General features: G+C 38.7%; 1 protein-coding gene across 6 annotated transcripts in view; it reads right to left on the reverse strand.

Annotated features, from left to right (window-relative positions):
- Positions 1-24,131, reverse strand: part of LOC129268726 (chromodomain-helicase-DNA-binding protein 8-like) — a 53,664-nt gene that overhangs the window by 26,028 nt on the left and 3,505 nt on the right. For 3 of the 6 annotated variants that reach the window (XM_064095413.1, XM_064095410.1, XM_064095411.1), the window contains exons 2-16: positions 21,981-24,066; positions 20,144-20,265; positions 17,565-17,711; positions 16,695-16,891; positions 16,207-16,345; positions 15,480-15,746; positions 12,349-12,479; positions 11,632-11,749; positions 10,865-11,092; positions 9,837-9,964; positions 8,432-8,675; positions 6,236-6,412; positions 2,699-2,860; positions 2,261-2,341; positions 427-586 (exon numbers count right to left, since the gene is read on the reverse strand). In XM_064095413.1, coding sequence (XP_063951483.1) covers positions 427-586; positions 2,261-2,341; positions 2,699-2,860; positions 6,236-6,412; positions 8,432-8,675; positions 9,837-9,964; positions 10,865-11,092; positions 11,632-11,749; positions 12,349-12,479; positions 15,480-15,746; positions 16,207-16,345; positions 16,695-16,891; positions 17,565-17,711; positions 20,144-20,265; positions 21,981-23,979 — 4,300 coding nt within the window. In that variant the 5' untranslated portion in view covers positions 23,980-24,066. The remainder of the gene's footprint in view (positions 1-426; positions 587-2,260; positions 2,342-2,698; positions 2,861-6,235; positions 6,413-8,431; positions 8,676-9,836; positions 9,965-10,864; positions 11,093-11,631; positions 11,750-12,348; positions 12,480-15,479; positions 15,747-16,206; positions 16,346-16,694; positions 16,892-17,564; positions 17,712-20,143; positions 20,266-21,980; positions 24,067-24,131) is intronic. The other 3 variants (XM_064095416.1, XM_064095414.1, XM_064095415.1) reach the window with 1 other exon arrangement.

Genomic DNA, 24,131 nt, shown 5'->3' on the forward strand with positions numbered 1-24,131 from the left:
AAAATGTGTACTATAAATATCGTGCCATGACAATAAATTGGTGTATTTAATTTTTTTTCATCAAGAGTGTCTTTCACAACCACATAACCCCAACAACGTACCTTCTCCCTCTTTTGAATTCAGGAACACCTTCCCACATTCTGTATACGTATTTCAAGACCCCTTTAACCTTGTCTTCTTTTCGTCTCATCTACTTCTAGATCCCATGCTGTGCTCATCAGATTATCTTTTGCTTTTCTCAGGAAATTACCAATCTCAAATCCATCTCTCTTTACAACTTCCATCTCAAATGCTTTTCTGATCCATGAGCTTCTTTGTATCCTTCCAATTTTACTTATACTTTTACACATTCTATTTATAACACAATTGCATGAAAGTTATTAACTGATCTCCATCAACCGTCCTGTCAGCATGAACTTCGCTCACCATTGATGAGGAATGGATGATTACAGCATTTCCTCAGCTCCATCATCGTATTCATGAGGTTGGGTAAGTTTGATGTCGACCCCGCCCCTTTGGTCAAGAAGCTGAAGTTCTTCTCCAAGATGGCTCGGTAGTAACGCTTCTGAATGCTCGTCATCTCAACCTACAGACAAATATATGTGACAGACAAGACATATTTTTTACTGTGTCTAGAGTATGTACATACAACAATATCTAAATAAACTTCGTGTGTCTTTCCCATGAAAAGAAAGTACATTTCATATACAGATAATTTTCTACCTACTTCTGTCCATTCACCCCCCCCCCCCAATTTTCTTTACAAAACTTTTGTAATGAAAATAAAATTACACAATAGAAATGTGTGGATTGTTATGTAATTTACATACCATATTTTTTTTTACTTTGAGGGTGAATCACCCTTGGGCTATGTGTATTGCTTGTCTGTCATCTCTAGAAGAAGTTTGGCAGACATTAATCACACTTACAAGCATAGCAACAAAGCATTTTAATTTGTAAATTAGTTGTTATTTCTGACAACCCCATGATTTTACATATTATTTTTTCTCGCACAAACTGGAAGACAACTTGCAACATTGCATAAGCGGAAGAGTAAGGTGGTTAAAGCTTTTTTTTATACACATAATAAAAGCCAAACCCTTCTTTGAATGTTTCCATGTTGATAAGAATAACTATTCATAGGTGTTTGATGGTATCACCATGATGTTATTTTTCTTGAACAAAGAAGAAATAGAGACAGATCTACAAGAACTGAGAATCTATTTATTTTGATCTTCTGTTGGATTTGTAGTAACAATATTTCATTAAGAATGCACTTGCCATCATTAGAAGTCGCATTCTCTAACGCAGCTGGCAAATTCATAATTTTCTTAGAATGGTGAAGCTACAGGGGATTTTAAAGGAGAATGAAACTCTTGGAGCAAGTTAGCTTTTGTGAAAGCAGAAAAATCAAAGAATAAGATCAACAAAACGTTGAGTAAAATAGGACTAGCAATAAAAGAGTTATGAGCATTTGAATGTCGAGATCACTAATGCTATGGAGATCCTCCCATCGGCAATGCGACCAAGATCTGTGATGTCACACACGTACAACTCTCCCATTTGGACACTGAAAATATACCCCAAAACATATCTTTTTGCTCATTCTAATCATATGACAAACGATTCATAAATGATATAATGTTGTGAAACCTCTGTACTTGTCATCTCATAAAGAGAACACCTCACTTTGTGATAGACTCTATAAAAGTGAGAATATACGTGAAATAAGTACTAAAGTAATGAGGGAGTTGTACGTGTGTGATATCACAGATCTTGGTCGCATTGCCGATGGGAGGATCTACATGGCACTAGTGATCTCAATATTCAAATGCTCATAACTTTCTTATTATTCATTCAATCTTCCTCAAACTTTCAACAATATGTTTCTTTGATTTTTCTCTTTGATATGGATTCAGCTGGTTTCAAGGGTTTCATTCTCCTTTAAGCTGTGCGTCGAATGACAAACAATCATTACATCATTCAGTACCATGTGTAGCTTTGTTCTTGATCAGATTTGGTGGAGAGTCACCAGACTTGAAAGTAAGGGCGATATAAATCATCATCATCTCAAGAACAGTGATACATACTATACTGATAGTAAATGAAGAACTGCATAGAAGCATTGGCTTAGAAGTAAGTCAGTATCCAAAAAATTTTCAATCCAGTACCGGAATTCACCTCACACTAACAGCAATTACCCATACCCCATCTCACAATGCTTGGCAAATGAAATTAATATTCATGAATATATTCTCACCTCAATGATCGTCTCTTCCTTGGGAGCCAGATTCTTCTCTACATCTTCCTTCAGACGACGGAGCATCATGGGTCTCAGCAGCTGTTAAGGTAAACATGTATCAGATGTTTCATATTTGCTTACAACAAAAATTAAAGTAGCTGTAGAAACCCATACTTCTACTGGTAGCTATTATCATCACGTAAGTTGGACTATTAAGCAAAGTGACTCATTTATAAGGATTTCATATATAAAAAAAAACTCTTTGAAATAATGAATTCCATAAATATATAACTGGATATCTTCAGTGATGACTCAAACATTATCAAAACTGAAGATGAGTACAATTTTAGCATTTTTAAAATGTCAGATCAGGAGCTTCTTGCAATCGCCCCAAATAGTTTTTCATAAACCCATTCTTTGTATTGACGTTGAAAAAGAGGGTATTTTATTCCCTACCTGTTGCAGTTTCTCAACCTGCCCCTCTGTCTTGAGATCACCAAAGTCTTCAAGGAATTGAGAGCTAGAGCGGAACCTGCCAGGCTCCAGGAAATTTAGCAAGCTGAAGAGCTCATCTACATTATTCTGGAGTGGTGTGCCTGTTAAGAGAACACGATGCTCCTGGAAAATAAAGGAAAGGATTACAAATGGATCAAAAAATGTTAACCCTGCTTCATTGCTTTGTCAACATGTTCCCTATAGAAAGACATTTGTTTAAAATTTAACATAATCATGATTGAAAATAGCATCCTCAAACAATGAAAAGGATTGATTGTGATATGTGATTGATCCTATACAGTGTCTGGCCGTGCTTGAATGCCAGAGATCTCAATGTTTGAAATATATGCTGCAGAGATGCCAACCTAAAGGGATGGTTGTCAGGAACATTTATCATATTTGTCAGGAACAAATGGGAGTTTCTCAAGAACATCCCGCCAAGTAGCATCGTTTATACAGGGATGCCACTAGGTGTCCTCCAAAAATACTGAAACTCATCGCGGGCCGGGACAGTGTCCAAGAAAAAAAAAATTAGGGGGGTCCACCTTTAATTTTGGGATGGACACATGTCACAGGTAAAAAAATTGGACAAGCAAAAAAAAAAAAAAAAAAAAAAAAAAAAAAAAAAAAAATTGGGAGGGGGGTCTGCCCCCACCTCAAATTTAGGGGAGGGGGGGGGGGGGAGGACCAAGTGGCTTCTTACCTTGTTGTGATCGATGACTTTGAATTCAATTAGGTTTGAAAAAACTGACGGTAGTTAGTTGTGTGTTTCTCATAGAACGCTAGACCAAAAGCTTCAGTCTCTGTATTTTGGTTGTTCAGCTGAACCGCGTTGGCTCCACTCACCAATACATAGACTGAAGAGTTGTTGGCCCGTACATTAAGACAACGTATCAGCTAACCCAGGGAGCTCTGGGCTAGCTGATACGTATGTAACCCAAGGAGCTCCGGCCCGCTTTTCGGGCCGGAGCTCCCTGAGTTCCGTATCAGCATGCAGCAGTAACGTTAGATCTAACATTCGGCGGAAACCCGATTTTCGGATCGTTTTTGGTACATCAAATGTCACATTATGAAAAAATAATTACATCCAAACTTACGAGAAAATATATAAAATTCAGAAACATCGTACCTTAGACCGCAGTTACCGCTAATTCCTTTCAAATGATGATAAAAACTTAGTCATCCTCGATTCCTTCGTTGGTCATCGTAAATTGCCATCTTGGATGACGTCATCATCTTTACAGTCGTATTTACCAGTCGCTATTATACCGCGATTCGTGCCGCTGATTTGTGCTTGTCTATGTGCATGCGTTCGGAACTTGTCGCTCGCATTGATTGGCCAGGATATCGATAATTCTAATCAGAAAGCCTTGATAAAAGCATAACTCAATGAACGTAGTAGGCAGTGCGCGCGTTTATAAATTATAGTAGAGAAACTCCCGTTGGTTTACCGTTGGCCACACACACGCTGCATGCACGATACATGTATACACAATACACGCATATACATGCACAATACACAATAGACGCATATATACACATGCACAGCAAAGCAATACACAATACACATGTATTGTAGTTGTTTTTTCCGTAACCTTTTTATTGTTGCCGGCTTGCCGTAACACCGTAATTGGAGGAATAAAATCGGAACAAATACGGCGAATCCGTAACGGTTGGCATCTCTGTATGCTGCATTGTCAAAATCATCTCATATTAATGTGGTCAAGCTTCCCAGTTTGCTGACCACACATACACAATATCACTTTTTCTGTCTGAAATCACCAAGTTGTTCTCTATATTCTTAGCGATATGAACCACAAAGGCTGCCAGATAAATACTTACATGTACCATGTGGAAATCAAAACCTTAGATTATTTATATTCTTGATCAGATTTGGTGGAGAGTCACCAGGCTTGAAAGTAAGGGCGATATAAATCATCATCATCTCAAGAACAATAGTAGTGCTGAGTAACTGAAAAAGAATGTACCCTACTACTAGGATCACTAAGTTACACTTGTCTAGGTTGAACCAAGATACACCTCTATACCATGGAGCAGAACAAGAAAATTATGCAGCATCAAATACAAACAAGTGGAATGCCTCTGGCCGTCTCACCTGCATCACGCGATTCAATATAGCAGCAGTGCTGATTTTTGAAAACTACTATAACTCGCACAAGATGTTCAGTGATACTTGGTTACTCTTATTTCCACGTTTTATGAACTAGACCAATACACTTATAGAGATATGATGGCAATTCAACAAATACCCCCAACGTGGCCAAAGTTCTTTGACCTTACATGACCTTTGACCTTGATCATGTGACCTGAAACTCGCACAGGATGTTCAGTGATACTTGATTACTATTATGTCCAAGTTTTATGAACTAGACCAACACACTTTCAAATTTATGGCTGTAATTCAACAATACCCCAATTTGGCCAAAGTTCATTGACCCTAAATGACCTTTGACCTTGATCATATGACCTGAAACTTGCACAGGATGTTCAGTAATACTTGATTACTATTATGTCCAAGTTTCATGAATCAGATCCATAAACTTTCAAAGTTATGATGGTAATTCAACAGATACCCCCAATTCGGCCAAAGTTCATTGACCCTAAATGACCTTTGACCTTGGTCATGTGATGTGAAACTCATGCAGGATGTTCAGTGATACTTGATTAACCTTATGTATAAGTTTCATGAACTAGGTCCATATATTTTCTAAGTTATGATGACATTTCAAAAACTTAACCTTAGGTTAAGATTTTGATGTTGATTCCCCCAACATGGTCTAAGTTCATTGACCCTAAATGACCTTTGACCTTGGTCATGTGACATGAAACTCAGGCAGGATGTTCAGTAATACTTGATTAACCTTATGGCCAAGTTTCATGAACTAGGTCCATATACTTTCTAAGTTATGCTGTCATTTCAAAAACTTAACCTCAGGTTAAGATTTGGTGTTGACGCCGCCGTCGCCGTCGGAAAAGCGGCGCCTATAGTCTCACTCTGCTATGCAGGTGAGACAATGAGAGGACTTCTTAATTTTGGAGTTCTACTTCATTCAGAGTCCATTGTATTGTAGAGGTGTTGTAGCTCATCCGATAAGTCTCTGAACTTTGAACCACAGGGTCCAGGGTTCGAATTCCACCATGGCACTCATGTCCTTTTTAAAGGTGTTTATCTACATTTGCCAATCTCCATCCAAGGCCCTGTTGCATAAAAGTTACTATTATAGCAACTTTGCTATCCAATGGTAACTACCATGGTAATGATGATCAATAGCCAATCAGAATCAAGGGTTCCATGCAAGTTACCATTGCATGGCAAAAATACCATAATGGTAACTTTTGTGCAACGGGCCCCAGGTGTAGCAAATTGATACCCAGTAGGTAGAATTACCAGATCAGGGTAGTGTGCAGCACTTAAAAACATTGTGTTAAGTGCTATTTAAATAATATCATTACTATTATTTTAAGCTTTTCTCTCACCATATCAAGGATCTTGAGTCCCTCTAACAACTTGCAGTTCCTGTTCTTAAGTCGATGTGCCTCATCGATGACCAGGACCCTCCATTCAATCTCACTCAGTTCCTGACAGTCTGCGAGCAGTATTTCGTATGTAGTGATCAAGATCTGGAATTTGTAGACATCTGGAATCTTCACACCCTGTTGTAAAAATGATTGAAAATGAAGATATCAGTGACTACGACATCTTAATCATTTCAGTAATGTATATTTATATAGTTTTATTCTGATAAGGGAAATAAACATTATTGACACTTTTGACAGGATAAAACTGATCCAAAGATTCAATATAATGCTTCTACATAATATGTAACTTTGTACAAAAATGAGGAGGAATCTGCATTCATATTACAGTCTGCATATTACAAAACAAGCAATTTTGTTCCTAATTTGAGGTACGATTGTTCACAACCCACAACCCCTGGAGCGTTGTGGCCCAGTGGATTAGTCTTCAGACTTTGAAACAGAGGGTCGTGGGTTCGAATCCCAGCCATGGCGTAATTTCCTTCAGCAAGAAACTGATCCACAGTGTGCTGCACTCAACCCAGGTGAGGTAAATGGGTACCGGTAGGAAGTAATTCCTTAAAAAGCTGTGTGCGCTATGAACGCCTAGCTTAGCCGGGTAATATAGGAGCGCCTTGAGCACCTAACAAGGTGGATATGTGCGCAATATAAATACCCTATATTATTATTATTTAATTCCTTTCTCTCCAGAGTTTGCAACTTCTCTCCGGCTACAAATTCTCATCATGTTTTCACTGTTCCGACAAAACAAAATTCACTATCCTATACAGTAACCACTGTATATCAACATCATACATGTACTAAATAGGTTCATTATTGCGGACTGAAATAATCGCTAGAGGGTATTCATTTGTCTCGCAATCTACTTTGGTCAACAAGGAAATTTGTGATTACTCTCGCAAAAAGTGTTCACTAGCTTTCTAGGAAATTTGTGATCACTCTCGCAAAAAGTGTTCACTAGCTTACAAGTTCACGAGCTTTTGAGTGCCGCTGCAACTCTTTATCAAGTGACGTAGTCTATTTATACCAATCCCCAGGACCGTACGCACGAACAATAGGTGGGTACTGATCCGTTGTGTGATTGGTCGGGCGTTTCACCAATCAGTGCGTCGATGTATGGTGCGGCCGGTGATTTGTATATGCAAATAAGCCTGAGGTATATGCAAATACGCCGCGAGTCGGCAATATGCAAATAAGACAAAATTGGCGGGCTCGCTAGTTTCCGTGGGTGGGGGTTGACTAGCTGAGCGGTCCCTCGCTCAGGGCCGGGAACGATCGGGTCGGCGTACACTGCCAGGTAAGGGGGCATTGTGCTGTCGGATGGTTCGCATCCAGAAATCGGGGATGTCGATCCCGCTGTCTCTGTTGAAGTTGTTAGGACAAAGACGTATACTAATAGCCTCCTTAATCCTGCGTGTATACCAATGTCTCTCTTTGGCAATGCAATGTACATCCTCCCAATCTGGGTGGTGTTGCTTCTCCCAAGCATGTTCTGCCATCGCGGATGTGTCGGTTCGCTGTAACCGAACATCGCGCTTGTGTTCAGAAATGTGTTCAACTATCGGTCGGGCTGTGTCACCGATGTAAGACCTGTCACATCCCTGGCAAGGAATGTTGTATACTACGCCATCACGTCTGTGATCAGGGATGGGGTCTTTGGGTTGTACAAGCTGTTTGTGTAGGGTGGCGTCCGAGCGGAAAACTGTTTGGATACCGTGACCTTCTAATCGGCGTTTGAGTTGTGGTGAAAGACCATCTATGTATGGCAAGACTGTGCAAGTCTTGAAAACCTTCTGATCCCTTGGCGGATGTTTCTTCTTGAAAGTGTTCTCGATAAAACAGCATGGGTAGCCTTTGCTGTATAAGGCGCCACGTATGTGTGTTCTTTCTTTCGGGAGTTCAGGTGGGTGAGTTATAATACGTGCTGCTCTGTCGAACAGGCATTTAACAAGACCCTTCTTTTTGCGAGAGTGATCACGAATTTCCTAGAAAGCTAGTTAACACTTTTTGCGAGAGTAATCACGAATTTCCTTGTTGACCATAGTAGATTGCGAGATTGCGATCATACATGTACTTTCACCGACAACATAACCGATAAGACCCTCCACAAAGTTGAATATTTAGCTTTTGACCTACTGATGCATCTTTGAAGAACATTTCATACTCTGCTATCATATGCCTGCTCTGGGAACCACCATGGTACACAACGCAGTTCATGTCGGTCCAAGACTCCACCTCCCGCTGCCAGTTGGTGATAGTAGAGAGTGGGGCCAGGACCAGGAACGGTCCTTTGATGCCAGTCTTCTCAATTTCATGGAGGAAGCCAATAGTCTGGATGGTCTTGCCGAGACCCATCTCGTCAGCCAGGATACAGCTTTGACTGTTACGGGGAGAAGGAATAAATACATAGGGAGTTGACCCTAAGAAGACTGGGGGGAAGGGGGGCTGATTCAGCCCCCCCCCCTCGACTTTTTACTTTCAAGTCTCGCGCAACTTTTGAGACCAGAATTGTGACCCCCGAGTACGTGGTTCCGAAATTACGCAACATTTCGTAAGTGCATGCAGACCCAAAATTGCTCAAAAACGTGAATTTGTGTACAAATCCAATGCAAATAGTGTTTTTAGCCAAAATTCATAAAATGCATCATATTTTTCCTTTTACTGCTTAAAATCAATTAATTTTATCTTGTTTATGGTCAAAATAAAGTCTCTGACAATTTCCATTGAAAAAACAATAAAAACGTAAAGTCGAAAAACAAAGAAATACATAAGAAATTTAGAAAACAATAAAATACATAAAAAAATAAATGTGATGTTAACATTTTTAAAAAATAAATTTAATCAGATGTCTATAAAGAGTATGTGAAACAAAAATCAGCATTTTAGGGGCATTATTTTGTTAATTAGAGCAAACTTACGAATTTACGCATAAATTAACATAATTAATGAGCAATGAGATTTTTCGCAGAATTTGATATTATAGTTTTGTAGATAATGCCACGGGTAATGTGCGTGTCAGATCATAAGGGGGGGGGCTGAATCAGCTCCCCCCCCCCAGTCTTCTTAGGCGTCGAAATAGCCCAGTCTATTTAGGGTTAATGATTAACAATTGGTTGAATAAGACACTCAAGAAATGGCTGCATTTTCTGAGGGTAGAACTCATCAGAATGAGAATTATGAATATAATATTGAATATTTATTACATATTTAATGGAAGTCATACTTATAATTGATTATTAGGGATTTTCCCAGTGAGTGGATGAAAATGGCATGTTCACTGATCATGTGTGCCAATAATGAATACACATACTACTTTTTAGATTTCACTTGATATGTATGGCCACGGAAAGTGACCATTTATAGTATGGAAATCAAGGTTTATGCATTCTCGATTCCAGTATTCAATGAGGGAGAAAACATGCACTGAAATGACATCATTATACAGCGGTTTGCTGTACCAATTATCAAATCAAACAATTAATTGATTTCAAAGTCATTTCAAATTAAATCTACCCCCAATTTAGTTTAAATATTTACTTACCCTGTACACCAACTAAATGTGAGCCAGTTGACCCCTTCTAACTGGTATTCACGCAGTACATTGTCATCCTTGTAATTGGGTGACTTGCTAAGCTTCTTCCATTCACTCTTACCAGGCCTGGATTTGCGCTGCTCAGGAAATAAGGAGTAAAACAATATGAGAATGAAGGAATGGGCAGTTCAACTTGCCAAACAACTTTTGAATATATGAATGCTATGACTGTAGAGCAATACGAGTACACATTTCCTCAGAGGGACCTATATCCAGTTGCACAAACAGCCACGTCAAACACAACTTTCAAATCAAATGCAAGTCCCAATCCATTTTCTGATTTACTGAAAAGTTACTAGCAGTATAGAATTAATGCCTTATCAAAGGCAACGCAGACTTTATTTATTGCACCAGTTGCAAGACCAAATAGACTGCATACATAGCAACCCATGTGGTTAGTGTATCCAGAGAATAGAAAAAGTGATGACTTCAAAAGGATTTGACTCATATCAGAAACCTATTTTATGGAAAGGGTTATAGTAATAATTATGGCTTACCAACTGACAAATTTCTTTTTCAAAACCATAATTTCACTTTGGATGAAACAGTATCTTACAGCTTACTAAATACCTGATACTGACAAAAATCCAAATGCAAACCAAAAAAAGGTCAGCACTAATTATATACCCAACACAAAACAAAACTGCAATTCTAATCCAACAGTAAAATGAGAGAAAAATTTTAATCGATAACCAAATTACAGTCTCTTAAACCAAATCATTTCTTTGATGGATATAACATAATTGATATTGAAATTATCAGGTCTCCTTGAAATATTGCACCGGACCCCAACTCTAATTCATTGAACTAACTCCAGACAATCGCATTAATCACTAAAAGGGACCACATTCTGGGCAGTGGGCAAAGATGGAACAGTATTAAATTTAGAACCTCAATAATGCTAAAGAAAAATAACCGACAACATCCAAGAAATAGTACAAAAACATGTCTTGCAACTACAATGTACATCTCTTTACCTGTCTCTCTGACTTGGAAGGTAGCTTGCTGAACTTCTCATAGATCTTCTTCTTACCCTTGTCCACGTCTTGGGCCAGTTCCCAGGTGCTTTCCTCGTAAGGGAGACTGGCCCACTTGACCAGGTAGTGAGTCACCATTTCATCCGAGTCCTCATCCTTGGTGATAGCCTTGTCCAGGATACGATCCACAACAATGAAATCAGGGTTGAAATACTCCCCTTCATCAAACTGAATACACAAGACAAGATCAAAGTTGTTGATTATGAATTCAGTTAATCACATGATAAATGGACTTGATGTATCACTTACACTAGAAAGATAAGTCAATGTGATATGTACTTCTTTGATAAAAGTGTATAGCCATGTATACTTTCTTGGATGAAACTAAATCACACTATCCTGAGCAGGTAAGGCTTGATCCGATTTGGTTCTGAAAGATAGATACATCCAGATCAATTCGGTACTACATTCAGGGGCCTGTTTTAAAAATTAGTACAGTTAGAAATTAAAAAAAAAAAAATTTTAGTTACTGAAATACTTTGATTTGATTGCTGATAGTAGACTTGTTATTGAAATTGTGTATTTGAAATAGGACCCTGGACGAGCTTTCAGACCTTCGTCTTTTCAACATTACTTTTCATTTACTCAGCAAGCGTTGGACAATGTATCACTTCCCCTTGCTCCTTTTTCCAGTCTAGACTTTTCTTTTAATTACAAACAATATATAATAAGAGGACTGAATTGGTTTCTTGATGGATGGCAATTACCTCTGAAACAAGGCCATAATTGGCCTGCTGCTTGAGCCGGAAGCGTTTGATCTTCTGAAATATTCTAGGATCAGCTGATAACGTTTCAATTGTAGCCCATTCACAATGAAGGTACGAACTGAAAAAAAATGGCAAGAAATTACAACTTATTTCATATATCATTATAGAAAACATTCAGAGCTCAAAATGTACAGTACAACTTCATGGGTTTCACAAAGGGAGAAGGAATTATTTACTTATGCATTATTCATATTTAAAAACAACCAATTTTCAATTTTTTTTCTTCAAATAAACTAACTCAATTTTCCAAGCTTCATGTCTAATAATTCATTCATTCCTAAAAAAAAGGCAGAGGTAAAACTGATTAACCAAATATATTTTTAGATTCCAAAATAATATCCTGATACAACTTTCTATTTTCAAATTTGTATTTATTCTGTTGTACCCTTTCTTGTATTTCAAATGTATTTTTGAATCTTTTTAAACTACTGTTATGTTTATTAGAATGAGAAAATAAATTTGAATTGAATAAATAGGTACATGGGTACTAAGCAAGATTAATTCCTTTAGTGCACTAAGTGCCTTTAGCAGCTGGAGTTATAGCCAGGGTAGTATAAAGTGCACCAATGAATATGCAACTAGGTAATCAGCGCCTCATAAATGCTATATGATATTTGCATGATCATGATATTTGCATTATCAAATTTAATGACTTACAAGTTCCTGTACTTGACATAAAATTCCTCAATCTCTCCGACCTGAGCTTCTCCTGGTATCTGAGGTTTCTTGGTGATCCTGGAAGCCAGGATCTTCTCAACGACATTTGCCTGTGACTCATCAGGGTTATCCTGCAGTTTTAAAGACCACATAATAAAGACATGAGGAAGCTCTTCAAATTTAACCCTTATTAAACGGGGGGGGGGGGGGGGGGGGGGGGTCAATTTGACCCCCCCTAAACAACTTTTGTCACTACGCCGTCACACGAATTTTTTTGACTGCGCCGCTCACTGACTTTTTACTTTCAAGTCTTGCACATCTTTTGAGACCAAATGTGCGACGCCGGGTACGCACATTTGGTCCAAAAGTACGCAACATTTTGTAAGTGCATGTCAGACCAGAAATTGCTCAAAAACGTGATTCCGTGTAAAAAAACAATGCAAATTGTGTTTGTCGACCAAAAATCATAAATGTATGATTATTTTTAGTTTTGTTGGTTTAAATGGATTTATTTTATGCTATTTATGATCGCAAAATGGTCCTTGACAAAATTCATCGGGAAAAACAATAAAAAACAAAGGTTTGAAAAAACAAAGAAATACATAAGAATTAAAAAAACAATAAAATACATAAGAAATTAATTATATTTTTGCTATTTATTTGTAGATATTTGTTAGAAATGTAATAATTGATACTCCCACCAAAAATTAGCATTCTACTCGCTATATAAATTGAGTTAAAGGCAAATACATACACAAAAAACCAAATTTATAGCAAATTTCATATGCTTATTTGCATAATTAATAAAAAATATTATAAATTTTTTTATTTTAATTTTACTATACACTCTTGTAGTTTAAATCTGGCTCTACGCGCTTGCAAATTTTCGTGGCGATTGCGCAATCAGCGGCCGAGATCTGAGGGGGGGGGGGGGGTCAAATTGACCCTCCCAGTATGTACTGGTCCGAAATAGCCCAGTTAAGATAGGGTTAAAGGGGATTGTCATCTGTTTTCATGGGGAATTTGATACCATTTGGGGTGTGTTTATGCTTCCATTGCGAGGACAGAATCTGCATTTTCAAACGTCGATTCAAAACGCCGATCGTAAACGTGGTTCTGGGAGTGCTGTTAATGCTTAACTTTTCAGAGGCGAAATCACGATCTCCAGCTGGCTTCGCATCGTAATTTTCGTTGAGCAGGAAAGCAAGGTCAAATTGGGCGCGCCCTTTTTCGAAAATTTCCGATATTTTAGTCATTGCATGGAGCTTCTTGTTATAGCCATATAAATTCCACAATGGTGAGGGTAATAGTAAGAAAAAATAAAGAATACTAAGTATACAAAATAATAAAATATTTATTTGTTTATGCTATACTGGGGCATCTGGCGATGTCTCCTCATTGTAACTCATGTTCCAGGTTTTATTGTGTAAATCCCTCAACGTGCATCGTGATGACAAATTGGATGAGTAATACTAGTTAAATAGTACTACACATGCAAAACAAGAGAGATGAGAGGTAATTCCGAGGTAAGATGCGATCACGGAGCAATGCGACTGTATTTGCCCGCGGATTTTTATCTCACCAGAAGCATGTACCAAATGACATCATTTAAACACGTTTACGATCGTGGTTCTGTTTATACTTCCCCAGAAAGCCTGATTCTGGTCAAACGACGTTTACAAACGCACCTTTTGTGAGTTTATGATCAGCGTTTTGAAACAGCGTTTAAATGAAAATAAGCATTGACGCAACCGTGTTTTGGACTAATCACGTTTGGAAACGCTGATTCTGGCCTGAAAAGTGGAAGCATAAAAGCGGCCTTGGATATAAATCACACATGGTAAACCATGATAGATCAAGATTATGACTAGCAGGCATTATGTAATGCCACTGGAAAATGGCTTACAGTAAATTCATTTTCTCTGGCCCGACAGTTGCCAAGGCTAATCAGACATAGTTGAAGAATTTCTCGCTGGTAGAGTTTGCTTTCCCAAAAGGTGACTCTGTTACAGGTACTTCTACTGGTTTCCACAAAGTCAGGGGGGTCAGCAAATAATTTAATTTCCCATGAAAGCTGATGCCCCTCTGACCTAAAGGTGCTAAGAGAGGCATATTTTAACCCTAAGAAGACTGGGGGGGGGGGGGGCTGATTCAGCCCCCCCCCCTCGACATTTTTCGCGATAAATTCGCCGCTCGATATTTTTTTACCGCGTCGCTCGCTGACTTTTTACTTTCAAGTCTCGCGGAACTTTTGAGAACAGAATTGTGACCCCCGGGTACGTGGTTTCGAAATTACGCAACATTTCGTAAGTGCATGCAGACCCAAAATTACTCAAAAAACGTGAATTTGTGTACAAATCCGATGCAAATAGTGTTTTTAGCCTAAAATTCATAAAATGTATCATTATTTTTCCTTTTACTGCTTAAAATCAATTAATTTTATCTTGTTTATGGTAAAAATAAAGTCCCAGACAATTTCAATTGAAAAAACAATAAAAAACATAAAGTCGAAAAACAAAGAAATACATAAGAAATTTAGAAAACAATAGAATACATAAGAAAATAAATGTGATGTTGAAATTTTTGAAAAATAAATTTGATCAGACGCCTATATAGAGTATGTGAAACAAAAATTAGCATTTTAGGGGCATTATTTTATTAATTAGAGCAAACTTATGATTTTACGCATGAATCAGCATAATTAATGAGCAAAGAGATTTTTCGCAGAATTTGATATTATAGTTTTGTAGATAATGCCATGGGTAATGCGCGTGCCAATTTTCGTCGCGATCGACGGCCGAGATCATAAGGGGGGGCTGAATCAGCCCCCCCCCCCCAAGTCTTCTTAGGCGTCGAAATAGCCCAGACTATTTAGGGTTAATAAGCATGCATTAACTCTTCGGTTACATTGTCATTTCAATGAACTTGGGGAATAATTTTGCTTTATAAATTTGAATAGCAATTTTGGTCATAAGAGAAAAGTTCTCAACGAATTAATGTAAAGTCCTATGTAAAAATATGCTATACAAAGACTTTATGCATAGCAGTCTTTCAAACATGTGGAGCAAATTGCTATTCGATACCAAGAAAATTATTCCCTGGGACTTACTGTCCAAATAATACAAACTTACAACAAAGAATTTTGCTGTTTCTGATGGCTCAAAAGACACAACATCAATCTCTGAATTGCCTTCCACATCAACATCTTCATCCTGTTTATCTTGCTTTGTTTTTATCTTGATCATCTTTGGTACTACTGGGACCTTGACATCACTTTTAACTTTCTTCTTCTTCTTGTCCTTCTCCTCATCGGATGAGGAATCATCGTTGGATGTGATGTTGAAATCGTAGTCCTCAGTGTATCGCTTGCGGTTGGTGTTGCGGGCGGATCGGCGTTTCTAGCGACAAGGAACAGGGGTAAAAGCCAAAGTAGTCAGATACAACACAATACTACAGCATTCTGGTCTTACTATCCAAAATAATCAGCCCTAGGGTTGGTTGCAAGAAGATTTCTATTTTAAAAATGTCAGTTTTTCTTTTACGAAAAGGGCCCCTGTTGTCCGACATCCATACTCATATTATCTAGTACTGTTTAGGTAAACATTGGGAGAATAAAAGAGGACAACCGGGGGAACGTTTCATCAACAGTTTTGTCTGACAAGTTGTCAGACCTGACAACTTTACTTGATTTTGCTTGGCTGAGAAGCACTGTTACTATGGTCGGATAAAATGGGACTTGTCAGATAAAACATCCAACAAGTCCTTTCATGACACACCCCACTGATGATTACCTAGAATTAGATCTTTGTACACACTAGCACTAAGCACCCCCCACAATAAACACATCAGGGAACTTACCTCTATACCAGGCCCACTGAATTCGTCTGGTGGAGGTGAAGGGGGAGGCGTCTCATCCAGGTCTGAGCTCTCACCACTGAACTCACCATGCTTACGCTTCTGCCGCTTCAGCTTGTTGATGGCCGCTGCTGGTAGCTTCCTAACAATAGAAACATTAACATTGACAGTGATATTGTTACTTGACAGAAGACAGAAAAGTAATTCATGAATTTGTAAATAATATTCACTGGCAACTGTAAAAAGCTCCTGTAAACCTTTCATTTGATCGGCTGAGAGAAAACTTGTCAGTATGAAAATTCACCTACAAGGTTATTCATGAAGCGATTTGTCAATAATTTTCACTAGCAACTATAAAATGATCCTGTAAAACTTTCATTTGACCGGCTGAGAGAAAATTTGTCAGTGCAAATTCACCTTCAAGATTATTCATTGTCACTAAGTATCTGTTGTATTTTATAAAATTCAAATGGGCAGTGTCGAAGACTCACTTGATATGACCGCTTTGAGAGGATTTCTTCTTGATTGTGAACAACTTTTTCTCCTTAGCTTTCTTCTCTTTGGTTTGCTTAGAAGATTTCTTTGACTTGGAGCGATCCTTCTTGTCTTTTTTCTTCTTCTTTGTTTCTGCCTCCAACTCTAATTCACTGATGAGCTCTGCAGATATCTCTTCATTGTCAAGGAAGACCTAAGTCATAGGAGATTTTAAACCAGGATATATAGGGGTAATATAGGGGTGCCTTGAGCACCTACCAAGGTTGATACATGCTCCATACAAATCCTATATTATTATTATGAATAAAGAACATTTTATTTTTAAATACAATCAAAACAAAATCACTATACAGAAGTCAGTGCTAAAATCATTTACACAAATGCATTGTAATATCAACTGCAATCATGAGCTTCATCTTATTCAAAATATGAATTATGAACATGTAACAATTGAAAACAGTAATTGAATGCAGTACCTCTACAAAACAAAAAAAAAACCTAGAATTGTCAACTATTTCACATGATTTATAAAATTATTTAGTTAAAGGGCCATTGTTGCTCGAAGATAATTTTATATTATACACCATTACATTCAATTGCGCTAAGAATTGCTCAGAAAGCCTGGAGTACAACTAGGAGAGGCTATTTTGTACACAAATATGCTTTTATCTGTGGCCTGAAAATATTTGCTAGATTTTGAATTAGACATATGCCTCATATGCTGTAGTTTTGAACTTTGTGTTCTTATATTCTTTTATAATTTTCCATTTTTAGTGATCATTTGCAATGTGGAAAGATGCCTGTAATACCGGTGTCCAAGCTTACTTGAATCAAAATATAAAGTTCTCATTCAGTTGATATCATACCTTAGGAATGTCCAACTTTCCAGCAGCTCTGGCCTTGGCTACAGCTTCAGCAATAATACGATTGGCCTTGTCTTGCAGCTTTCTTTGTTTGACAGCCTTCTTCCTCTCCTTCTCATTTGTAGGGAGAGGCTCATCGGCATCTTGGTTCTGTAAAATTACATTAACAAGAGTAAGGTTATACAATAATAAAGTCTGATAATACCAAAATGCCAAGTTTTAGGTAAAGGTAAGTAAATGTGGGTGCTTGCCCCTCGACGTGAAAGGACAATTTTGAATACAGGGACAGTAGCAGATCTAAGGGGGGGGGGAGGGGGTTAAAACCCCACCTCGGGCTTCCTCAAAATAATTTTAAAGAGCAGTGTGGGATCAAACTCCAACACCCCTTCCCTGTCTAAGAGAGTCGCACAAGCATAACAGTGGCAGATCTACAGGAAGGGGGGAAAGGACACATTACGTCGCAGCTCATCATTACTGAGTCAAACCAACTTGTCGACCCCCCCCCCCCAGCAAAAAGGTAGATTCGCCACTGAGGGACTGGAGATAGACCTTGTCTGTTTTGTCCAAAGCCTTTTTTAAAGAACCGTTTGTTGCCAAGTCAAAAAGGAAAAAAAAAGAAAATTGGAACGGCTCTGGTATTCTTGCTCGCTTCACACTAATCAATATACCAGCAGTGCTGACTTTGAAAACAAATATTGAATAACTATTCACAAAAAACACTGTTCATATAATAAAACTGTTCATTAACCCTCAATGACCTTTGACCTTGATCATGTGATTTAAGACCCATGCAAGACGATCAGTGATTACCCTGATGTCAATGTTTCATGAACTAGATCCATGAACTTCCATAGTTATGATGGCAAATTTTCAACAAATATCCCAAACATGACCAAAGTTCATTGACCTTGGTTATGTGACCTGAAAATCATGCAGGATGTTCACCGATACTTGAGTACTCTTATGTCCAAGTTTAATTAACAAGATCAATAAACATTCAGTTATGGCAATTCAACAAATATCCCCAACATGGCCAATGTGACACGAAACTCACACAAGATGTTCAGTGATACTGTTGATTACTCTTCTGTCCAAACTTCATGAATCAGATCCATAAACTTTCAAAGTTATGATGGTAATTCAACAGATACCCCCAACATGGCCAAAGTTCATTGACCTTTGACCTTGGTCATGTGACCTGAAATTCACACTGGATATTCAGTGATACTTGATTACTCTTATGTCCAAGTTTCATGAACTAGGTCCATATACTTTCTTCTAAGTTATGCTGTCATTTCAAAAACTTAACCTTTGGTTAAGACTTGGTGTTGATGCTGCCGCCGCAGTCAGAAAAGCGGCGCCTATAGCCTCACTCTGCTATGCAGGTGAGACATAAAACAAATTTAGGGCAAATTTCATATGATTATTAGCATAATTAATCAATCAACAAATATAAACAATGAACTTTTTGAAAATTTTACTATCAGCGGCCGAGATTCGAGGGGGGGGGGGGGGTGGTCAAATTGACCCCCCATATATCCTGGTCTGAAATAGCCCAGTTAAAATAGGGTTAAATGACCTTTGACCTTGGTCATGTGACCTGAAACTCACGCAAAATGTTCAATGACACTTTGCTACTCTTATACTTGTTGACGTTGCAGAAAATTATTGTGTATATACAATGGTGCTATTAAAGAACCCCACCAGAAAATGAGCTAGATCCATATACTTTCATAGTTGTGATGACATTTCAAAAACTTTACCTTGGTTAAGATTTCAATGTTGATTCACTCAACATGGTGTAAGTTCATTGACTATCATTGACCCTAAGTAACCTTTGACCTTCATCATTTGACCTGAAGCTAAGGCAGGATGTTCAGTTATACTGGATTACCCTTATGCTCAATTTTCATGAACTCTATCCATATACTTTTTAAGTTATGACATGATGAAAACTTAATCTTGGTTAAGATTTCATTGTTGACGTCGCAGAAAATTATTGTATATACAATGGTGCTAAGAAGTTAGTGAACCCCACCAGAAAACAAATTTTTTAAGCGTTCAAATTCTGCCATCTTTTAGATATTTACTTTTGAAGTCAGGTGATAAAATATTACATTCAATAAAGTTTGTTTCTCTGGGCTCACCGGACATAATAGCGCTGTTGTTTACATTCAACACACAACATGGAGTGCATTTTCTGGTGGGGTTCACCAACTTTTTAGCACATCTCACTGTATACCCTTTTTTATTGTAATGGAATGATGAACCAGGATACCATGAATATTCAAATGGTATTCAAAGGCCTAATAAGACTCAATAAAACACAATTTCCTTGTGATAATCAGGATACCATGCTTCTGATATCAACAATTCCTTGCCCTTTTATGTTTTTATACATTCCTTTGAAAGTTTAAGAAAATTGTCAATGCAGAATTATTCATCATTTTCTCCACTTTAAAGTAGATGGAACATTGGTCGTAAAATGATCATATCCTGGCAAAATGACTAATAAAACACTTTTCTCAGAGACTACACAGAAATCATAGTCAGCATCATCCTTGAGACAGCAAAAAACATACCTTGGCCTTGGCAGACAGTTGTGCAGCTACTTGCAGTTTTTGTAGACGGGCCTGTAGCTGCTTCAGCTTGTCCACAGTCTCTTGGGTCTTTGGTTGGTTCTGAAGTTTGTTTAACTCTTCCCCTCCAAAGAAAATACAAGAAATACAAGAATACATGAAGTGCGACTGTTAGCAACCTGATAAAAGTCAATATTGTGGGCATCATTATACATTCATAGAGACAAAGCTTATAACTATGTCAAATAAAGGTTAAGTGTTCAATTCGTCTTTTCCTACAAAGCATACAAAATTTAAATTTGAACAACAATCTTGAAATCTTTGCAAAACTCAAAACAGATAACTCTAGGACAAATCATAACATGGATTTCAACAATTTTTGGCCTTTCAAAGTTTCAGTGTGGGGGGGGGGGGAGGTGTCAAGCTATCATGAAAATGATCAACAAGACTAAACCCTATCTAGGCCGGGGTATTATGGGAGATCATATGGATGGGGGGGGGGGGGGCCTCCCAGGCCCTCGTTGAGATCTTGGCCGTCGATCGCGCTGAAAATCGGCACGCAGGTTGTCTGGGACATAATCTACAAAATTATATGAATTTATTTCATGCAAATTGTTTTTAATCGATTATGCCAATTTATGCATAATTAGTATGAGAAATAATACTTTTCATCTAACTCCCTAAATAAAGCTCCAAATGTGCAAATTTTTTGTGTAGAAACTATTTTTTGTGTTCTTAGCAAATGAACATAAAAAAAATTGTGATATCAGATCAACTTCTTATGTATTATATTGGTTTTTTTGCAATTTCTTATGCATTTTTTTTTTACCTAAGTTGGTTTTTCATTGTTTTATCCAGGCCTCTACAAATTTTTTTTTTCATCAATTGCCCTGTTGGGCAAGTGATAAAAAAATTTGCTTGCCCGATAGAAAAAACTGCTTGCCCGATTTTTTTTCAAAAATTCCTTTGCTCTTAATTATTCTTCAAAAGTCGCCTATTTTAGTCTGATGACTCATTGTTTATTTGGTTTGAAGTTGAAGCCGAGTCCTGGCCGAGTCAGTCCGAAGCTTGCATGCATTCAGCGTGATCTAGCTCGAGTCAGCTGGCTCGCGATCGCTCATGTACGTACGTACATGTACTGTAGCGCCGATGTATTAGAGCATGCGCTATGAGGGGTTTCCCCAGCTAGCTCCTTTGTCGATTAGTAGCGCATGCGCACAGTATAGTTTAGAAAGGACCGTTGGCGATAAATTTTCGGTAAATTGGCGCTGATTTGACATGTTTCCACTGTTTTTTTACTGGTATGACATTTTGTATGAGATAATTGGCCGATAATTGCAATTTATCGAATTAAAAAAAAAATTTACTGTAATATCGTTTTCATTTTCAAAACAACCACTTGCCCGATCGGGCAATTGACTTTGAGAAATGCTTGCCCGCACGTCATTTTCACTTGCCCCGGGCAAGCGGTTTTGTCGCGCCCTGGTTTTATCGATGAACTTTGTTAGGGACTCTTTTGAGATCATAAACAACATAAAATCAATTCATTTAGACCAGTAAAACTAAAAATAATCATAAATTTATAATTTTGGGTTGAAAACACAATTTGCATTAACTTTGTACACAAAATCACGTACTAAGTATTTGATCAATGTTTTTGGTCTGAAATGCATTTACAAAATGTTGCGTAATTTCGGAACCGCGTCGCAAATTTGGTCTCTAAAGATGCACAAGACTTGGAAGTATAAAGTCAGCGAGCGACGAGGTAAAAAAAATTTGCGCAGCGAAAATATTACATGAATCGCCCCCGGCCTAGTTAGGGTTAAATCTAAATCCTTACCTATCTCTTTGACCTCCTCTCCAATATTGGCAGCTGACTGGTTCACAAGAATGACCAATTGAGTAGGTTTCTGGCCAGCCTTAGTGGGAAGGATCTTAACTAACTTCTGTTGCTGTGAGCTGGCGCCAGCACTAGATGTTGATGCTACTCCAGGCACAGTATTCACAGTCACAGTTTTATCAGTCTTTTCCCTTGAAACACCTGTCTTAGGAAGGACAGAAGCAAGGTTGATCACCTTCTTGTTGATAGTGATTTTCTGAGGACTAGTGCTTGGCACTGTTGAAAGGGACTGGGTTGTGACTGTTGGTGCCAATGAAATGACTTTGGAGGTGACAGTTTGACCAGTGTTAGTCAGTTGCTTAATGCTACCTGCAGCAGTGGTTGTGATGGTAGTAAAAAGCTTGACTGCAGCACCTGAAACAGGTTTTCCCTGACCTCTTGGAGAAAGGGACACCGTCTTAGGTGAAGTGACACGTACTGATTGCACTCCAGGCTTGGGCTGCATGGCTGTTGAGTTTACCACAGTGGCAATTTGCTGGCCGCCAGCTCCGGAAACAATATGGACCACTGTGTTTCCTTGTCTTATCGGAGAGATCCTATTGATAGCTGGTACGTTTGAAGAACCAGGTGACTTTGGAGATGAAGCAATTGCTATGCTCTTTCCACCAGTAGTGGAAACAGTAGAGGGAACTATGATACATGTTTGTCCCTGTGAGCTTTTAACGGTGTTTCCTCCACTACTTTGTATAAGCTTGACTTGTCCTTGATTTAGTGTGCTTACATTAGATACCCGAGGAATTTGCACCTTTTGGTTTGCTAGAATCTGGTATATATTCTGTGCAGTAACTGTGGTGGATGCCTTACCATCTGCGGACTTGGATGCATCACCAACTTGCGATTGAGGGGGTATAACAATGCGGATAGTGCCAGGCTGGGAGATCAGGGATGACTTCCCTGCAGGACTTGTTGTAACTGCAGCAGAAGTACTTGTAGATGAACTGGGTTGGGAAACCACTACTAGACGTGTACCTGCACCGATGCCTCCTGGTTGTTGCACAACAGCAAACTGGACAGGGGCCTTGTTCTGTGGTTGGGAGATTTGAACTGTCTGTTGCGGCTGTGTTTGTGGTTGTCCTTGGGGCTGCATTTGAGCCTGCTTCGGCTGCTGCAATGTTATCACTTTCTGCAAACCCTGCTGTGTTTGGACCAGCTGGATTTGTCCCGCATTGCTATTGCCAGCAGAGGATCCTGGCAACACAAGACGAATAGGTTGCTGTTTCCCATCACCTGGCTTTCCTTGAGCCCCTAAGGTCATCACCTGACCAGATTGTTGCAGCTTTTGCAGAATAGTGCTGTCTTTGACACGCAATTGAACTTTCATTGGTTGTGATGTGTTTGGCTGCTGAGTTGGACTGGTTTTTGTCACAAACTTTATCTGAGGCTGGTTTTGCTGAGTCACCATGATGGGTTTTCCTGTTGCTTGTACTGTACTGGTGGTGGGAACATTGGAAAGGATGCTGGTTCCAATATTGGAAGATGGCTGCTGAACACTTCTGCTGGTAAGTAAAACCTTCTGTCCTGACTGGCCCGCTTGCAATGTGGTAACTAATCCTCCACTTGTTTGAATTAAGTATGGTTTGCCAGCAGATGAGGTCTTCAGCTGTACAGGTTTCCCAACAAGATTTCCTGATGTTGCTGGTGTGGTTATATAGAAGGTCTGAGCTCCCTGCTTAATTGTCTTCCCCTGAATGTTAGAAACCTGCTGGACACCAATAGTGACCTTGTTTTGACCCCTCGGACTAACAGACCCCCCTGATCCTCCGGGTGACATCACAACAGCTGCATTGGGAGCAGCAGCTGGACCTTCACTCTGTGATACAAGTGCAGGAGAGGCCAATTTTGCTAGCAGCTGGAGACCATGTGTATTTGGAACAGTGTCATCTTTGTCTCCATCTCCAGAACTTGATGGGGTCCCAGCGGGTCCTGGGTCTTCATCCATGGTTTGAGAGGGTGTCGAAACTCAATACTAGGACTAGGTGCCTACTTCTAGATGAATGATTATGGCTAGATGCAACAATGAAATGACCTGGAAAAGGAAAATTTGAAATAATAAAAAATGTTAGAAACACGAACAAAAGCAATAGCATAGGT

The sequence above is a fragment of the Lytechinus pictus genome, chromosome 2 (assembly GCF_037042905.1).
Source record: "Lytechinus pictus isolate F3 Inbred chromosome 2, Lp3.0, whole genome shotgun sequence".
Classification (NCBI taxonomy): Eukaryota; Metazoa; Echinodermata; class Echinoidea; order Temnopleuroida; family Toxopneustidae; genus Lytechinus; species Lytechinus pictus.